We start from the raw sequence: 15,593 nt of genomic DNA, 5'->3' as shown, positions 1-15,593 counted from the left end.
CTGAAAGAAAGTCATGCTCGCTTCCATCTGGGGTATTTTTAGAAATTGTGGAAATAATGGCGGTCATGAGTCACAGCTGTCTTGTTCTGTGTCCCCTACAGACAGAGAAGATGAAAAGGGGGCCGAGAACAACAGGTTCCGTTCCCAGCGCGGGCCTCATGTCCCCTCTGAGAAGATGCGAGTTTCCAACAGGTGTTTCTAAGAGGTCATCTTCCCCCGTGCCGCCCAAGTAAGCATCTTTCCCGTTGGCCACAGTCAGACGACTAGAGCAGTTTGGTGGGGCCTCTGTGTGGTGCACTGTGGCCTCCCGCTCCCCAAGAGGCGTGGCTGGCCCCCCGAGGGGTTGGGACGAAGGCTAGCCAGACTCTGTGTATCTTCTGGATAAACAGTGGGCTCTTGAAGGGTTTGTTGCCTGGTAAACATGGGACTCTGATCGCCGGAGATGGTCCCTTCGGCGTGTTCTCCTTAGGTCCATCAGTCCCATTCTGCTTGCCTGGGTGTCCCGCTCTTTCTCTCCCGCTGCATCCGGAGGGAAGGGAGTGTATTGCGCTCTCTGGCTTCTCTCGTCCTGGCTGTCTCTTCAGCAGAGAGGCAGTGGTAACTTGTCAGTCACCGTCAGCAGTGTGGGTGGTGGTGCTGGTGCTTGTTTAATGAAGCCATTGTATATTTTTGTTAAGAATTGGGTGAACTCACTGCTGAAAACCTGTGTAACTGAAAAACAAAATTACCCTGTGTGACCACTGACTTAAGTCTTTAAAATATTTTACTGATAGTAACTGACACGAGTGACTCAGTAAATAACTCAATCCAGCAATAGAATGGAAACATCTTCAGTAGTACTGAGAGAGAAAGAGAAATACCGCTTTCATTTGGAAAATAGGAAACTCTTTATAGAGAGGATCATATAAAACTTGTTGAGTACATCAGCTTGGTTCAGAGAACATAGGATAAAACACAAATTTAATGAGCACTTGGTAATTAAAAAAATATTTCAAGGTAATGTCAGCTCTTATTTCTAATTTGTTGCTTTTGAACAGAGACTTCTTCACGACTATTATTTTGCTCAGAGATTGCTATGGTTTTTATACACTACTAATACTGGTTATTGAGGTACCTGCCCTCCATAACATGTTGATCGCCACAGCACCCAAATCTGGGTGACAGTGTGTTTCCTCGGAGGCCCCCAGTCCACAGTGGGTGATCAACATGATAAAGAAAATCTTCCTTAGCACATTGCTGAGTTAATAGCATCTTGGGTTTTTTTCCCCTTAAGTCCATTGCATTCTTTCTGTGCTCATGTTGCCTGTCTTTGGTAATAGTATTGCTCTCTTCAAACTCTCACTCCATTAGATGGGCTGTAAGGTCTCCACTTGTCTTTGTCTTGTTTCTGAGCGTTGCATCTGCACGTCACTACTCTGCTGTCAGTGCCGAGCATTGACATTAACAGAGAGAAAAGCCTGTTCGTGCTGGGGCTTTTCCAGATTCCACTCTGTCTTTCTTGGATAGTGACTCATGGTCCGTGCATGGATAGTAGCTGGCAAGTTTTACCATCATCATTGTAAATTTCATTGAGGTGAAGCACGGGGGTTGTTGCCATTTGAGGTGAGAATTCAGTTTTTGGAAGCAAGCTTGCAATGGGCTCTGTACTGTTTCTTTGAAGTTGAAAATCTTGAAGGTTGTGTTTCAGGGACTATTTTCTGTTTTAAAGGCCATATCATCTGAGTTTTATAGAAGCTCTCTCAGACCAAAGAAACTTGAACAAAATTGCAGACTTTTTTTCAAATTACAGGCTTTTAAAAATGTAGTTTAGTTTAGAGAAGTTTTAAAAGATTTCCATTGTATCCAGAGCAGTCATGGGCACCTAGTAGATGCTTCATAAATGTTCGTGGAATGAATGAATGCAGACCACTGTGCCAGATGCCTTAGAGAATCTCCACGTGAGAACAGGCTCCACTTGAATGGGCCCCCAGCGAGGTGTGGGGGGTATGTGGCCACAGAAGAGGAAAGTTCCAGGCCTGGCCCAGAGAGAGAGCTGCCCAGCTTGAACTGCTCATCCCTCAGGATTCAGCTCCGCTGTTATCCTCTCCAGAACCAGCCAAAGCTGAATTCATCCCTTTCGCTGTGCTCACAGCACGTATGTATGTCATTTGTTCATTCAGCAACTACCTGTAGAGCACCTACTCTGTCCACTGCTCTTCTCAGCCCTCATGGAGCTTATGCTGAACAGCAAGTAGAATATGAGGTGCTGGCAAGTTCTATGAAGAAACATGTAACCGGGCCAGATCGTGGGGGGTGGTGGATGGGGAGTAGCTAGATCAGGTGGTCCGGGAAGGCTTCTCTGAGGAGCTGACATCTGAGCAGAGCGCCCTGCGTGAAGTGAGGGAGCAGGCCGAATTGACCTGTGCCTCATTGCACTTTGTCATCTCCTGCAGGAGTGCCGTGGGGATGGGGACAGACTCAGCTTACTGATGCACAGTCAGCGCTCACTGCGAGTCTGTGGGCCAGAGGGAGGAGGGCAGGAGAACCTGAGTGCCGGAGTGGGGTCGGCTGGCAGGTAGGGCAGTGCTAGGACCAAACCTGCCCAAGAACTCTGGCCCTTTGCCTCCTCTTCCCTTCTGGGCCATTCAGTGGCTTATTCTTCTGCTGATTAGTTTATTAAATGTTCTCTTTTTCTGGGCTGCACAGTTTGTTCGGGAAATTTTTAAAGGATAAGGGATGCTGGCTCCTGTACTGTGCTGCAGGATATGCCGGCCTCTTCCAGCAAAGGGAAATAGTGGAATGGCCTTTATTTTTAGAACCTCTTACATGTCATCTCTAGTGCAGGCAGGAAAAAGAGCAAACTCTAAGACAGCTGGACTTCTTGTGTGCTGTCCAGCTACCAGAACCCTTATCTTTCTACAAGGTGCCCTGGTGATAGAAGTGGCTTGAGCACCCCTAAATCAGAATTAACCAGGTCGAGAGGTTTAAGGAGAAGCAAACGTTTCTTGATTTTAAAATGTGCAGAAAGAAAGTTTCTCCCTGGGGTGAAAATTAGTGGCTGAACCACACTGAGCATGGGCCAGGCAGGTCTGAGAAATGTGGGACGTCAGGAAGACTGAAAGTAAATTCTGAAAATCCGACCAAAGTACACTGTAGTGAAAAAGAATATCTGGCAGCTGCCCACAAGCAGTGAGACATGGTGTCGAGCAGGGACCGGAGGTTGTGGAAGAATATCAGCAGTACGGTTCCATTTACACCGAGTTCCCAGATGTGCACAGCCACACGATGTCTTTTTAAGAATATAAACGTGGTAAAATGATTTTTAGAAAAAGTAAGAAAATGGCAAACAGGAAATGCAGAGTGATGGTGGCCTCCTAGGGGGAAGGGGAGAGGTCAGTGGTGGGTTCACAGGACATCGCAGCATAATATGTCTTTCTTTTGAACTGGTTGATGCGTGTGTGGACATTTGTTATATCATTCTTCATACTTTTTGTATTTTATAAATATTCCTTTGTATACTGAATATTGAAGAAAGACGAAAAAGAAACACTTGGTTTTTAAAATAGTGCCACACAAAATAAACCCCAACCACAGTGGCATTTTTGACCTTCCCCCTGTGCATACCAAGAGTGTGATCTTTAAAGCACACTGGAAGTGATGTGGCTTTCAGTGGGGCGCCTAGTTAGTCCCTTTGAACACCCATCCGGAAACCCAGACGGCCACGTGATGAATAGCTCTGACAGCGCGCTGTTCTCCTCCTGACCTCAGATAAATTAAGCCACTGTTGGGTGCCTGTGCATGTTAATGGCATTGCTCTTTTAAGATATCTCAAAGATATGGCTGCAGCATAACTTTCTTCTTACAACCTAGAGAAAGGAAATTGAATGTGGCCAAGTGGATTTACCCAGCCTGTCTTGGCCTCTGGGTGTTGCTGCTGCCTGTACTCCTAGTTCTTTGGTGTGAAATATTCTCTAATAGTTTCAGGTTCTTAGAAATATATTCTAGGTTAGTTTGGTCATTATAATGGGGAGTATTTCAGTTACCTCTTGCTGCTGTAATAGACTCCCTAAAATTTAGTGGCATAAAACACTTTGTAATTAATTCTCACAGCTCGGCGACGTGGGCTTACTGGGAGGGTCTCCCTTGGGGTCTTTTGTGTGTTTGTTCTATGGATTCACTTGGGCTCGCTGGGCAGTTCTCACCTGGGGTCTTCCATTCAATTACAGTTCAGTGTCAGCTGGGGCTACAGTTACAACCTAAGGCTTGCCTAAGCTCGGGGTCTAAGATGGCCTATTCGCCAGGTTGGTAGTTGATGCTTGCTGTTGCCTGGAGCTCCACTGGGGCTGTCACCCAGAATGCAACCCGCAAGTAGCCTCTCCGAATGATTTAGGTGTCTCACAGTATGGCAGCTGGGCTCCAAGAGGGAGTGTCCCCATGAGTGAGTGTTTCCTGAGAATGGAAGCAGAAGCTGCCAAGCCAATTAAGGACTGTGCCCCGAATTTGCAGAGCATTCCTTCTCTGCTGTATTTTGTTGGTCAAGTCAGTGAGGCCAACCCAGATTCAGTGGGGTGGGAAAATAAACTCAAAAGATCGTGTGGGGTGGGAAGAGGTATTATTGTGACCATGTTTGGAAAATATAATCTGCCAAAGATAATCATGTTCAGAGATAGCTCATGCCTGAGATCAATTTTGTATCAGGAACCTAGGTTAACTTCACTTTATATCATACATTAGAAATAAAACAGATAATCTATGTGAGGGAAAAAATTAAGGCTGAGTTCTCTGAATGGCCCCGAATAAACACCTCCCACTCAGAATCAGAGGTTCATGGAAGGCTTCTGGAGCCAGCCTATTCCTTTGGTGGTTGAGGGTGTTTATTTATAATCACGGAGCACCATTCCCATAGCCTTTCTCTGGTAGATGTGTGGCCTCGTTATCCTTGCCCACAGATCAGCATCTCCAGTGGCTCAGGGCTCCCCGCAGTGACAGTTTACCTATCGTTTCTGTTACCACCAGGTAGGCGTTTACACTCTTGCCTGGAAATTTTCTTGAGAAGGATGATTGAAAATGTTAAGTTGTACCCCCTCCTCACAGCCATTCTTACATACTCACCTAGTCTTGGTCCTATATTTGTCAGTCTTACTGTGGTATAATTTGAGTTTAGACCAATTTTTAAAAGCCTTTTTGTTTTGAAATCATTTCAGCCCTACGGAAGAATTGCAAGACTAGAACAAAGAACCCCTGCAACCTTCATCCTGTTAGCATTTAACCGCACTTGCATCATCATTCCCACCCCTGCTCTCGCCCGTCCAGTCTCCTTAGACACACATACAGACACAGATTTCCTCAGAACCATTTGAGAGTGAGTTGCAGACGTTATGACCCGTTAGCCCTCAGAATGAAGACATTCTTTTGTATAAGCACAGTACAATTGTAAAAATCAGAAAATATAACTTTGCCATGATATTGTTACTTAATTTTCAGACTGTATGCAGCTTTTGCCTGTTCTCCCAGTGAGATCCTCTGTAGCATTGTCCCCCGGTCCAGGAGCCAGTCCAGGGTCCCACGTTGCTTTTAGCTGTCTGGCCTCCTTAGTCTCCTTTTCAGCCTTTCTTCATGACCTTGACATTTTTAAAAAGCACAGGCCAGTTTCTTTTGAGGACTGTCTTTCAGTTTGAGTCAGTCGGCTGTTTCCTCGTGATTAGACTCAGGTTGTAGGTTTGGGGCAGGAGTCCCTGGAAGAGATGTTGTTTCCTTCTCAGTGCACTGTATCCTGAGGCCATGGTGTCAGATTGTTTCCATACCGATGATGGTAGCTTGGATCACCGCTTTAAGGTGATGGCCACAGGTTTCTCTGGTGTAAAATTGCTCTTTTTCTCTCTGGGAAGTAGTAAAATGTGACCATTAACAAATAGACTTCTCAGAATGCTGGCAAACTGTGCTGACGAGGCCACAGATGGGCTGTGTTCATCATGCCTGGAGTCCAGTGCCTGGAGTTCATCATGCCTTGGAGAAAATAGAACTAGATTCCAAGATGTGGAGGGAAAAAGCCTTTTGGGGTTCTGCTTTGCAGTAAACTCATGTTCACAAGCGTGATAGCCCTCTCCCAAGAGTTATTTTTGCTGCTCTACTTACAGAGATGTTTGTTCACCTTTCCTACCAGTCATGGAACCTCAAAAGGTTATATAATCCTGCCTTGTACATGAGGAAGGCCTGTCTCTACCACCCCAACAAAACTTGTGAATTCCCTTTGTTAGAGTTCTAATTATTGGAGGTATTGAACTTTTAAAATTAAAGTGGAAAAGCTATAAAAAAGGAAAATGAAGAATCAAATGACTTGAGTGCCAGCCCTGACTCTCATCTGTTTACACCTCTTGGGAAAGACCATTTAAGCACTTAGGACTTCGGTTTTCTTATCTAAAACATAGTTAATAGTATTTCCCACCTACTTCACTGGGTTATTGTGGCGATCAGATAGACCCTTATTAAATAGATGAGAAGGTACTAAAAAATAAAGCTCTGTGAAAGCACAGTGAGTTCCCATGAGTAATTTGTGTTTAATTTCTTTCGTTAGCCAGGGTATGTATTTCTGGGTAACTGGGGGAAAAACAGCTTTGCCAGACTTTACTTGGCCTGTAGTAAGCAGTGCGAGCAGAGCTGGCCAGGGAACCTCGGGGCCTGCCAGAGCAGCACCACCTGGTTCAAGATGTCCGTGCTCAGCAGGTCTTGTGGGCACCTGGCAGCGTGTTAAATCCACGTGGGGAAGTAGCAAGGCAGGATGAGCAGGAAACTCTACAGATTTGGGGATAAAATAGGGAACTTCTAAGATTGTATTTTGGTCACTCACTGTTAAAAACTCCATGACTTACCTTTACTTCTTTAACTTGAAAGTCATGTTTGTATGTGCCTATGAGTGTGTGTGTGTGTATTCCAATTTATTTTGTTTATTGGGCAAGGACTAAGGTAGGGGAGTGTACACAGACTCCTCAATATGTCGAGTTTTATCCCAAATAATCCACCCTTATTTCTCAGCTAGAACTCATTTTTAGATGTGTGCTCGTGGACAGTTGGCCCAGTTTTATTTAGAACAGAACCTTACAGTCTGTGGTGTGAACAGAACCTGTGCGTAAGTCTTCTGTTAAAGCAAGTTGAAGCAAGGCTGCTCAGGGCCGCACAGACCTCAGGCTGTCAGAACCTCCCGCGCCCGGGCCAGGCCAGGCCAGGCCAGCCTCTTCTCCCTGGGATTGTGATCCTGCCCTGCGTTTCCATCTTAGGGCTGCAGGCACACCACCTGAGGGTGTAACTTCATCAGGCTTCGCTCCCTTCTGAGAGCGAGCCATTTAAACCAGACCCCAGGGTCGACTTGGGGTCCAGATGCTAGCTTTCCGCAGCTAAGGCAGGACTCTAGACTAAGTTGGGCATGCGGCCAGTTCAGGCTTCTTACTCATACCCCTAGTCCAGCCCAGGGAAGTGATGTCTTCAGAAGAGCTCCTCATGAGTCTGGGCACAGCCCGGGGCGGAGCCCCCCTCGCCCTCTCTGGTGCCACTGAGGGAAGCTCAGATGTGGGTTCACTGCAGGCGCCCCCAAGAGAACTTGAATGGACTGGGCAGTGTGCACCCAGCACCTTTGCTCAGTGTCACCAAGCAGAGAAGTCATGCCTCACTCCTTGGGGAGGAAGATGAAGGTGAGGAAGAAGAGCAGACAGCTTTTTGCCAGTCCTTTCAGTATCAGAAATTCCTATTTAATGAGTCAAAGTAGGAATGCTTATGGGAGAAGATGCTTCTGTCTGCATCATCTACCATAAAATGGCAGTCTTCCCTACTGCCTCTCTCCGAATCCCACCTCCAGGGATCATTCTTTGCCCACCTCTGCCCTGTGGTTGGACCAAAGCTGCACATAGCATGCACACGACTTTCCAGGGAGTAGGTGACGTGTTTGCTCTTCACAGTGCATCACACTCGGTCCCTCAAGACACCCTCTTGGTGGTTATAGCAACATAATGGCCCTGGACGACAGTGTGGAAGGACGGCATTGCTAGGCTAAAGATCTCCTGCCATACCGTTACCTTTAGATTCAAATAGCCTGTACAAGTTTTTGCAGCTGATTGGAAAACTGTGCTTAACAGAGCACTGTCATCGTGAGACAGTGGGCTTGTGGTTCCCCCATTATAATTCTTCCTCCTGGTTTTAGTTTATTCTTGTCTGTGAGGATAATTCAGATTTTTATTTTATCAACACTGATATCTAATAGCTACCGAGTGCTTACTCAGTGCCAGTTCTAAAATGAATATCTGAAGGTCATGGTGACCCCAATTCCAGTTTAACCACCATTGTAACACAAGGAGTAAGGCAGAGTTGTAAGAGGTGGAGTCAGGGGGACCGGGGCTCAAACCGCACTTTGTGGCTTACTTAAACCTCCCTAAGCCCGGCTTCCTCATCTGTAAAGTGACCCTAGTAATAGTACCCATGTCATACTGGTTCTTGACAACTAAAAGACGCACGTCTGCACACATACATACCCAAATAAGTGTATCTCTACAATTAGCAGCATGGTGGCTGGAATGCAGACAGCACTCAGGAAACATGGACACAGTTTTGGAGGGCGCTGGAGGAAGTCTGGGCTCCACATCACTCGGGGAGGGGTCCAGGTGCAACTCTGTCAGAACATAGAAGGCTGTCACAGTCACCTCTCAAGCTAAGGCTCTCAGGAAGCTCATAGACGTGCCTCAGAGGGTGTGGGGATTCGGACAGTGCCCCTCCCATGAGAACAGTTCCCCTTTTATCTGCTTTATACAGATGGAAGGTCTGAGGGGCTGCTGTGTGTACGTCTCACCTCAGTGGTTCTCAGTTGGGGGTGATCTTGCCCCTGAGGGAACATTTGACAGTGTCTGGAGACATTTTTGATTGTCGCAACCTGGGGTGGGGGGGTGGAGATGGCTGCTGGCTTCTAGTAAGGCTAGGGATGCTGCTAAACAGTGCACAGGCCAACCTGACAACAAAGAATGATCCAGACCCAAATGTCAGTGATGGCAGGATTGAGAAGCCCTGGAACATACACACACACACATGGAGGGTGCCCAAGAAGTGCCTGGCTGTTGGGAGATCCCTTAGGTATGAATGGTGGGTCCTGAGTCAGCTGAGCCCAAGGGCAGAGGGAGAACAGTCCACAAAGGGGAGACACTGTCCACGTGGACGAAGTGTCACAGGGGGTCTGTGTGGCTCCAGGCCTCAGGATGACGGCACAAGGGAAGTGGAATCTGGACTGATTCCATATCATTAAGTGGTTGATGCTGAAACAGGTGAATTTTAAATTCAAATCATGTTCAAGTCGTATTCCTTGGGTCGAGTGATTGCATCACTGTGTGGCCCTCTGCCTGGCGTGGACGGAGAAAAGGTGTTCTGGTACCAGGAACTGGTCTTTTAGCATGAGGGAGCATCATTGGAAAACTGGCCTGTATCTTACCCAGTCCGTGTAACACTTGAGGATTATTTTCCAGCTGAGACCAAGTTTAATACTGATCTGATCATATTTTTTCCCTTACCACCAGGATCTGATTAGGTAATTCTTTAAGTCTCTGGTGAGAAATTGGCCTTTAATATTATGTTAAGTTGCCAGTTTTATTGCTGTTTTTACTGATCAAAAACAGTTGAATACTAGCAATTTCATATGGTTCAACCTGCTACAGGATTGAGAGTGACAGTTTGTAATTTACAAGCAGATTACTTTATGTTCTTCGTAAAGGAACTCTGTACAAATGCTGCATCCCTGTGAGAACTTCTGGGTACACTCAGGAGCCGAAGCCAGGCTGCTACCTAGGTCATCAACAGCCAGCGCGCCCCAGGAGCCAGGCCTAGGTCAGCACACCTACAACGAGCCTTCTTCCAGCGGACATGGGGCAAGGTCCTGCATTTTAACACAGCAGTGTTTCCTGGGTATAAATGGGCTTGCCCTCACCTATGCATCTTCCCAGTAGCAGGAGAGATTCTTTTAAACCTTAAGAACCTCCAAAAAGACACCTCCTCTCCCCATCTCTTGGCTGACTTTGTTCCTCAGAACTTAAAAAGGAACCAGATACCAGTTACACCTCAGTAAAGGTGAATTTTAAAAAGGTGGAGGGGTGGGACTAGAAACATTGAAGACATCATGCTGAGCGAAATAAGGCGCACACAAAAGGACGAATACTGTATGATTCCACTTCTGTGAGGTGCCTGGAAGAGTCGAATTCCTGGAGACAGAAAGCAGAAGGGTGGTTACCAGGGGCTGGAGAGAGGCGGGAATAGGGAGCTAAGTGTTGACTGAGTACAGAACTCCAGAGTGGGTGGTCCGAGACGGCCCACACTCTATGTATCTACCTTCACTTTAACCATCCCTCTCATGTAACTCTCTCTAAGTAAATCTGCTTTTACTCAAAAAAAATTAACATGATGTGTATTATACCATAATACAAAAAAACAGGAGCAGGTTCGTTCATTGCCAGATGGGGAGACCAGCTCCAGCCCTGGTGTTCATCTGAAAAGAGGGAGTGGGAAAGTGCCTAACACTCCATTCTTATGTTGTCATCAGACTTAAGTGAAGTTAGGACATGGCGTCACCAGCTGGGCCTCTTGTATAGTGTCCCTTCCCCAGGGATATCTTACAAGTAGCATATGCTCCTGTTAGGGTGACAGTGCTTCAGGGGCTTTTGAATGTAGGCTCAGTCTTCCATTTGTTCCTCTTGAAGGATGAAATTGTTCAGCTTTTTGGAGCCAAGAGTCTTAGGAACAGAGGGTGCTGTGGTCAGGCCCAGTAAGCATCTTCTGGCTTTTGCTTTTCCAGGGCAACTTCAAAACCCTATCCACAGTCTCCAAAGAACGTGAAGCCGCCATACCCGGGGTCTCCCGTGAAGTACCGCCTTCCCGCCTTTTCTAGCCAGGAAACACCCAAGAAGAAAGCAGAGAAAGAGAAGAGCAACAAGGAAAGGGAAGGCGCGCTGGCTCAGCAGGCGGCCGGCCCACCGGGAGAGGAGGCCCCGGAGAAGCACGTGGCGGACAGGCAGGCCACCGAGAAGCACGCGGCCGCGGGAGGGAAGGCCGAGGGCGGTGGAGGTAGGCCCTCCTCGCCCGGCCACTTCTCCCTCCGACCCCGTCCGCGTGGGAGTCTCGTGTTTGGCGGAGACAGAGGGCTTTTCCCTGAGGCAGCTTCACGCCCTCATGCTGCTTTCCGGGCTGGCGAGTTGCCCCCAGTCCTTCCCCGAATTCTCCTGAGGTTCCCCTGGCAGAGGGGACTGAGGGGCTGGCAGCGCTCATGGCTGTGCAAGTCCACGTGGGTGCTGAGAGGGTCTTCCTTTAAGCCTGTAAGCTTCCATGGCAGATGCAGTGAGTCCACCCAGATAGGTGCGGCGACTGCTGTGGGACTTGCCAGTGACCCTATCTCTCCTCCTTGCTTTTCCTCCTTGCGATGCGTCCCGCGTCACAGCCAGCCCATTGCACCTTCTCTGCTTGGTGGCTGGCTGTGCTGGTCCTGGCCAACTTTCCCATCACCCACGGGGCTGGATTTTTCCAACCCAAGGGGCAGCTGCCTTGTGAGTACAATCACTCTTTCATTTCCCTTGATCTTTTCCTCTGATGCAGCCTCATGGAAGCCCACAGCAGGCACCACTGATGCAGGAGAGGCTGCAAAGATCCTGGCCGAAAAGAGACGACAGGCCCGGCTGCAGAAGGAACAGGAGGAGCAGGAACGGCTGGAGAAGGAAGAACGGGACAGGTACGGGGGTGCTCAGATCTCTTCAGATCGCCTGGAAACTCCTAGCTCCTGGGTCTAAATGTTACCGACAGCCCCCATTCTCCTGGATTCTAGGACCAGCCAGATCTCGTAGAACTATCAAAGGAGTTGGCATTTTGTTTATGGAATGAGGTTCTTCCTGAAAAGATAGGAGGTTCTGGGTGTAGAGGTCTTGTTTCTGCTTCCTGAGTCATGTTTTCCTCTAAACTATCCTAACTCACACCCCCAGGTAAGAGAGAGGAAGGTTGAGTAGAGGCCCCAAGATGGGGCAGAAGCCGACCTCGTAGTCCATGGGACATGAGGTACAGGGATTCCCATCCTAGAGCAGGATAGACGTCACAGTGGTCCCTAAACTTTGGAGAGTGTTAGAATCACTCAGACGAGGCAGTGAAAATACACAGGCCCAGGCCCTGTCCAGCTTCACTAGGTCAGCAGAAGTGGGGAGGGTGTAGGTCAAGTGGCAGAATGCATGCTTAGTTAGCATCCTTGAGGACCTGGGTTCAATCCCCAGTACCTCCTGTAAAAATAATTAAACCTAATTACCTCCCCCCATCAAGATAAAACAAAATAAAATGATATACTAGGAAATAAATAAATAATAAAATATATATTAAAAAAATAGGTCAGCAGAGTCTGAGCCACTGTGGTGACTACCAGAGCGCTTGGTCAGAACAGACAGTTCTGCCTTCTCTGGTCTTGGTGTTCGGTGAGGAGTGCGTGTTGAAGGACAAAGTAGACTTTATCATTAAAGCGATGAAGGAGGAGGATCACAGAGTGCAGCCCAGCGCTACTGAGAGAATTAACATGGCAGAGTAAGCCACGCTGTAGTTTCCAGTGATAAACGATAGAATGTTCTTTATCCTTCAGTGACCCTGGCAAGTTTTTTGTGATCTCTTATTACACATTTGCTGATGTATTTTGTAATGTTTTTTTTTAAGGGGTTGGTGGGGGTGAGTAGGTCTGGCTGGTCCCTTCTTCAAATTCTGGACTGTTCTGAGAATTTTCCCACCTCCAACCTTTTGGTCACCGGCAGCAGATCTTTTTGCTGAGTTTTGTGCTTGGGCTGGTTTGGGTGGCCCCGGGATGTGTGAAGGGAGGTCCCAGGAGAATAAGGTAAATTTCGCACAGGCCCTCAAATGACAGGCCTTGGGAATCGCGGGCCTGGAGCAGGTGAGTAACAGGGCTGTAGCCTGGGCTCGGGAAGGTCAAGTTCCCTACCTTCCAGCAAGCACTTCTCACAGCGCAGCTCCTCCAAGAATGGACTGTACCCCTGTCTCTCCAGGCACCCAGGTCAGAAGTGTCAGAGCCGGCTCTCCACTCTCCCCTCTCCTTCCTCCTCAGCATCCTGTCACTTGGCAGGTCTGCCTAGGCCGCCTCTGGCATTTCTCTCCTCTGCCTGCCCCTCCTGGCTCTCCTCCCCTCCTGAGCTTCAGCCCCTGTGGTCTCTCATCTGGACTGTGTCTGGCGTCCCAGCTGAGCTCCTTGCTCCAGGTCTCTCGGAGCTTGTACACTGTCCACGTGGTGTCCCCAGTGCCTGTCCTGCTCCTGTCCTTTAACAAGCCAGTGACTCCCCTGCCCACAGGAGCCATCCAAACTCATCCCAGGCCTGCAAGGCCTGCCATGACCTGGCCACCACCCTCGCTTCCACCTCCAGCTCCTGGCTCTACACCTCTACGTCTGCTTTGACTCTGTCCCCCGTGGACTCATACTCCTCACCAGACACATTTTCCATTCTCTAGACTTGGGACAAGCCTTGCTCCCTCTCTGCAGCCTTTTTGGACCTCCACCTAGGATGGACCAGATCCCTCCCCCCTTCGCCCCTCCAGAGCCCAGCTGCTCAGCTGATCACATAGCCTCCTCATCTGTCCACAGGCCTAGTTCCCCCAGCAAGCACCTTGAAAGGCTGGGCTACGGTCTTCAGGTCACTGGTGCTGGCGCTGGGCTACGGTCTTCAGGTCACTGGTGCTGGCGCTCAGTAAATGTACGAGGTGGGTGGAGAAGGAGGGAGAGGCCCAGCTGAGAAGTCAGTGCGATCGTGGGTGGGTGAGGAGAGACCAGGGCTAACACTGGATGCTGGAGGCGGGCCTGGAGGAGCGAGGGCGAGTTCAAGGCAGGTGGTCCAGCTGCAGTCTGCGGACTTCCACAGCACAGCAGAAATGGGCTGATTCGAAGCTGATGTTCAGGTTTGATTCTAAGGACTTAGGAGAATGGTACACCCAGTAACACATAAAGGAAGGTCAGAAGGACTTGGTTTTAAGAGGATTAAAAAACAATCCATTTGATTTTAGGTAAACTAAGTTTAAGGTGCTTGCAGTATATCCAGGTGATTAGAAATGGAATCAAAGCCTAGGTAAAAATGAGCGCAGTACCCTTGCCCCAAAACCAGTTTTCCTCTCTCTTGCCAGAATATGAAGCTTTGCTAGCACCACGTGGGAAGTGAGAAAGGAGAGTGCCAGACAACCAGGGACTGGAACACAGCGGATACCTCTTGGAATAAGATCATCCTCACGTCTGTTTTGTGCTTAGTGTCAGTAGTTGAAGCCACAGAGATGTAGTTACCAGATGAGAGAATACAGAGAAAAATAAAGATACTTGAGCCAAACCATGGAAAGCCAATCATTGTCACAAACTGTTGAGAGAAGCGCCGTCTGAGTCAGGGATGAGACTGCTCAGAACAGAAAGGCTGACAGGGCGTCCAGACAGCTGGGCCCAGGAAGAAGAGCCAAAGCTGGTCCAGTCCCCACTAGCAGTGACACCGGGGCTCTCTTGGAAGCATGCAGAACAGAGCGCAGCCCCTGGGCTTGTGGATGGCCCACGATGTAATACAGGATTCCTGGAGTCAGGGCAAGAAACCCTAGACCCTGGGTCCACCCTGGGAAGGCACTGGCAGAAACTGGAAGCAAAGAGATCTTACTGGGATTCCAAACTGAGTCACACTGAGAAGCTAAAATACCTGCTAAGGGCCCAAGTAGAAAGGCATTCAAGTCAGGCAGCCCCTGCAAGCAAGGTGGTCATACAGCCGGCCTGCAGCCCGGTATCCGTGCAAGAGTTAGCCCCAGCCTGGCGCTCAGACCTGGCATCTGGTTGGTTGAGCCTCCCAGCGGTAGGCTGTTGGGTGAGAGCTAGGGCAGGCAGGGCCCTTCCAGTGTGGGCTGGTGGGGATGCGGCAGCGGGACAGGAAGGGAGAACCAGGGCCACAGCTGGCCACACAGAGGCCCTCATGGGCCAGATGTTTAATGCTGTCTGTACCTACGAGACATGTCGAGGCTGAGGAGAAACTGTTGGTTTGGGGGTTTAGGATCTGAACAGAGATTTTGGGGAGAAATTATGGAGAAGGGTGGAGACAGAAACCAGCTTGACAGAGACAAGAGGACGGAGGTCCTGGACATCAGTGGAAGGCAGGGGAGAGGGGACTGAGGAGAGTTGCTCTGGAGGCCTGAGTGTTTCCACCGGCCAGGGGAGATTGCGGGTAGAAGGGAAGAGAGGGGGATAGTGGAAGGAAGGTGGGTGCGGGAGGGTGTGGAATGAACAGCACAGGTGGTGGCATTTACAGTCCTTTGCATCTAAGCAGAGGGAGAAAGGGGAAATTTTCTGAGCAGTAAAGCCATAGAGGAGAGTTTAGGAAGCCCAGATCAGGTGGCCCCAGTCTTCTCTGCAAAGTGGTTCATAGAGGATGTCGAAGACAGGAAAGATAGAGGTTTGGACTGTTTCCATGGAGATCTGGAGGATGAGGATGAAAAGCTAGTGGGAGGCTGAGGACCAGGGAAAGGTGACCAGTCAGCCTCATCTGGGCCTTACTCTAACCACTGCTGACAATCCGGGAGGGCCTTGAGTGGTCCTGGGGCCACCCAAA

The 15,593-nt window shown here is 48.9% G+C and overlaps 1 protein-coding gene across 10 annotated transcripts in view; it reads left to right on the top strand.

The window, feature by feature from the left end:
* The window catches only part of MAP7D2 (MAP7 domain containing 2), a 91,595-nt gene that overhangs the window by 63,255 nt on the left and 12,747 nt on the right, over positions 1–15,593 (top strand). For all 10 annotated transcript variants that reach the window (XM_032474579.1, XM_032474578.1, XM_032474571.1 and 7 more), the window contains 3 exons: positions 102–229; positions 10,796–11,064; positions 11,590–11,722. In XM_032474579.1, coding sequence (XP_032330470.1) covers positions 102–229; positions 10,796–11,064; positions 11,590–11,722 — 530 coding nt within the window. The remainder of the gene's footprint in view (positions 1–101; positions 230–10,795; positions 11,065–11,589; positions 11,723–15,593) is intronic.

This window comes from Camelus ferus, chromosome X (genome assembly GCF_009834535.1).
Source record: "Camelus ferus isolate YT-003-E chromosome X, BCGSAC_Cfer_1.0, whole genome shotgun sequence".
Taxonomy (NCBI): domain Eukaryota; kingdom Metazoa; phylum Chordata; class Mammalia; order Artiodactyla; family Camelidae; genus Camelus; species Camelus ferus.
Note: the sequence above shows the minus strand (reverse complement) of the source record. Positions and strands in the feature narration are given on the sequence as shown.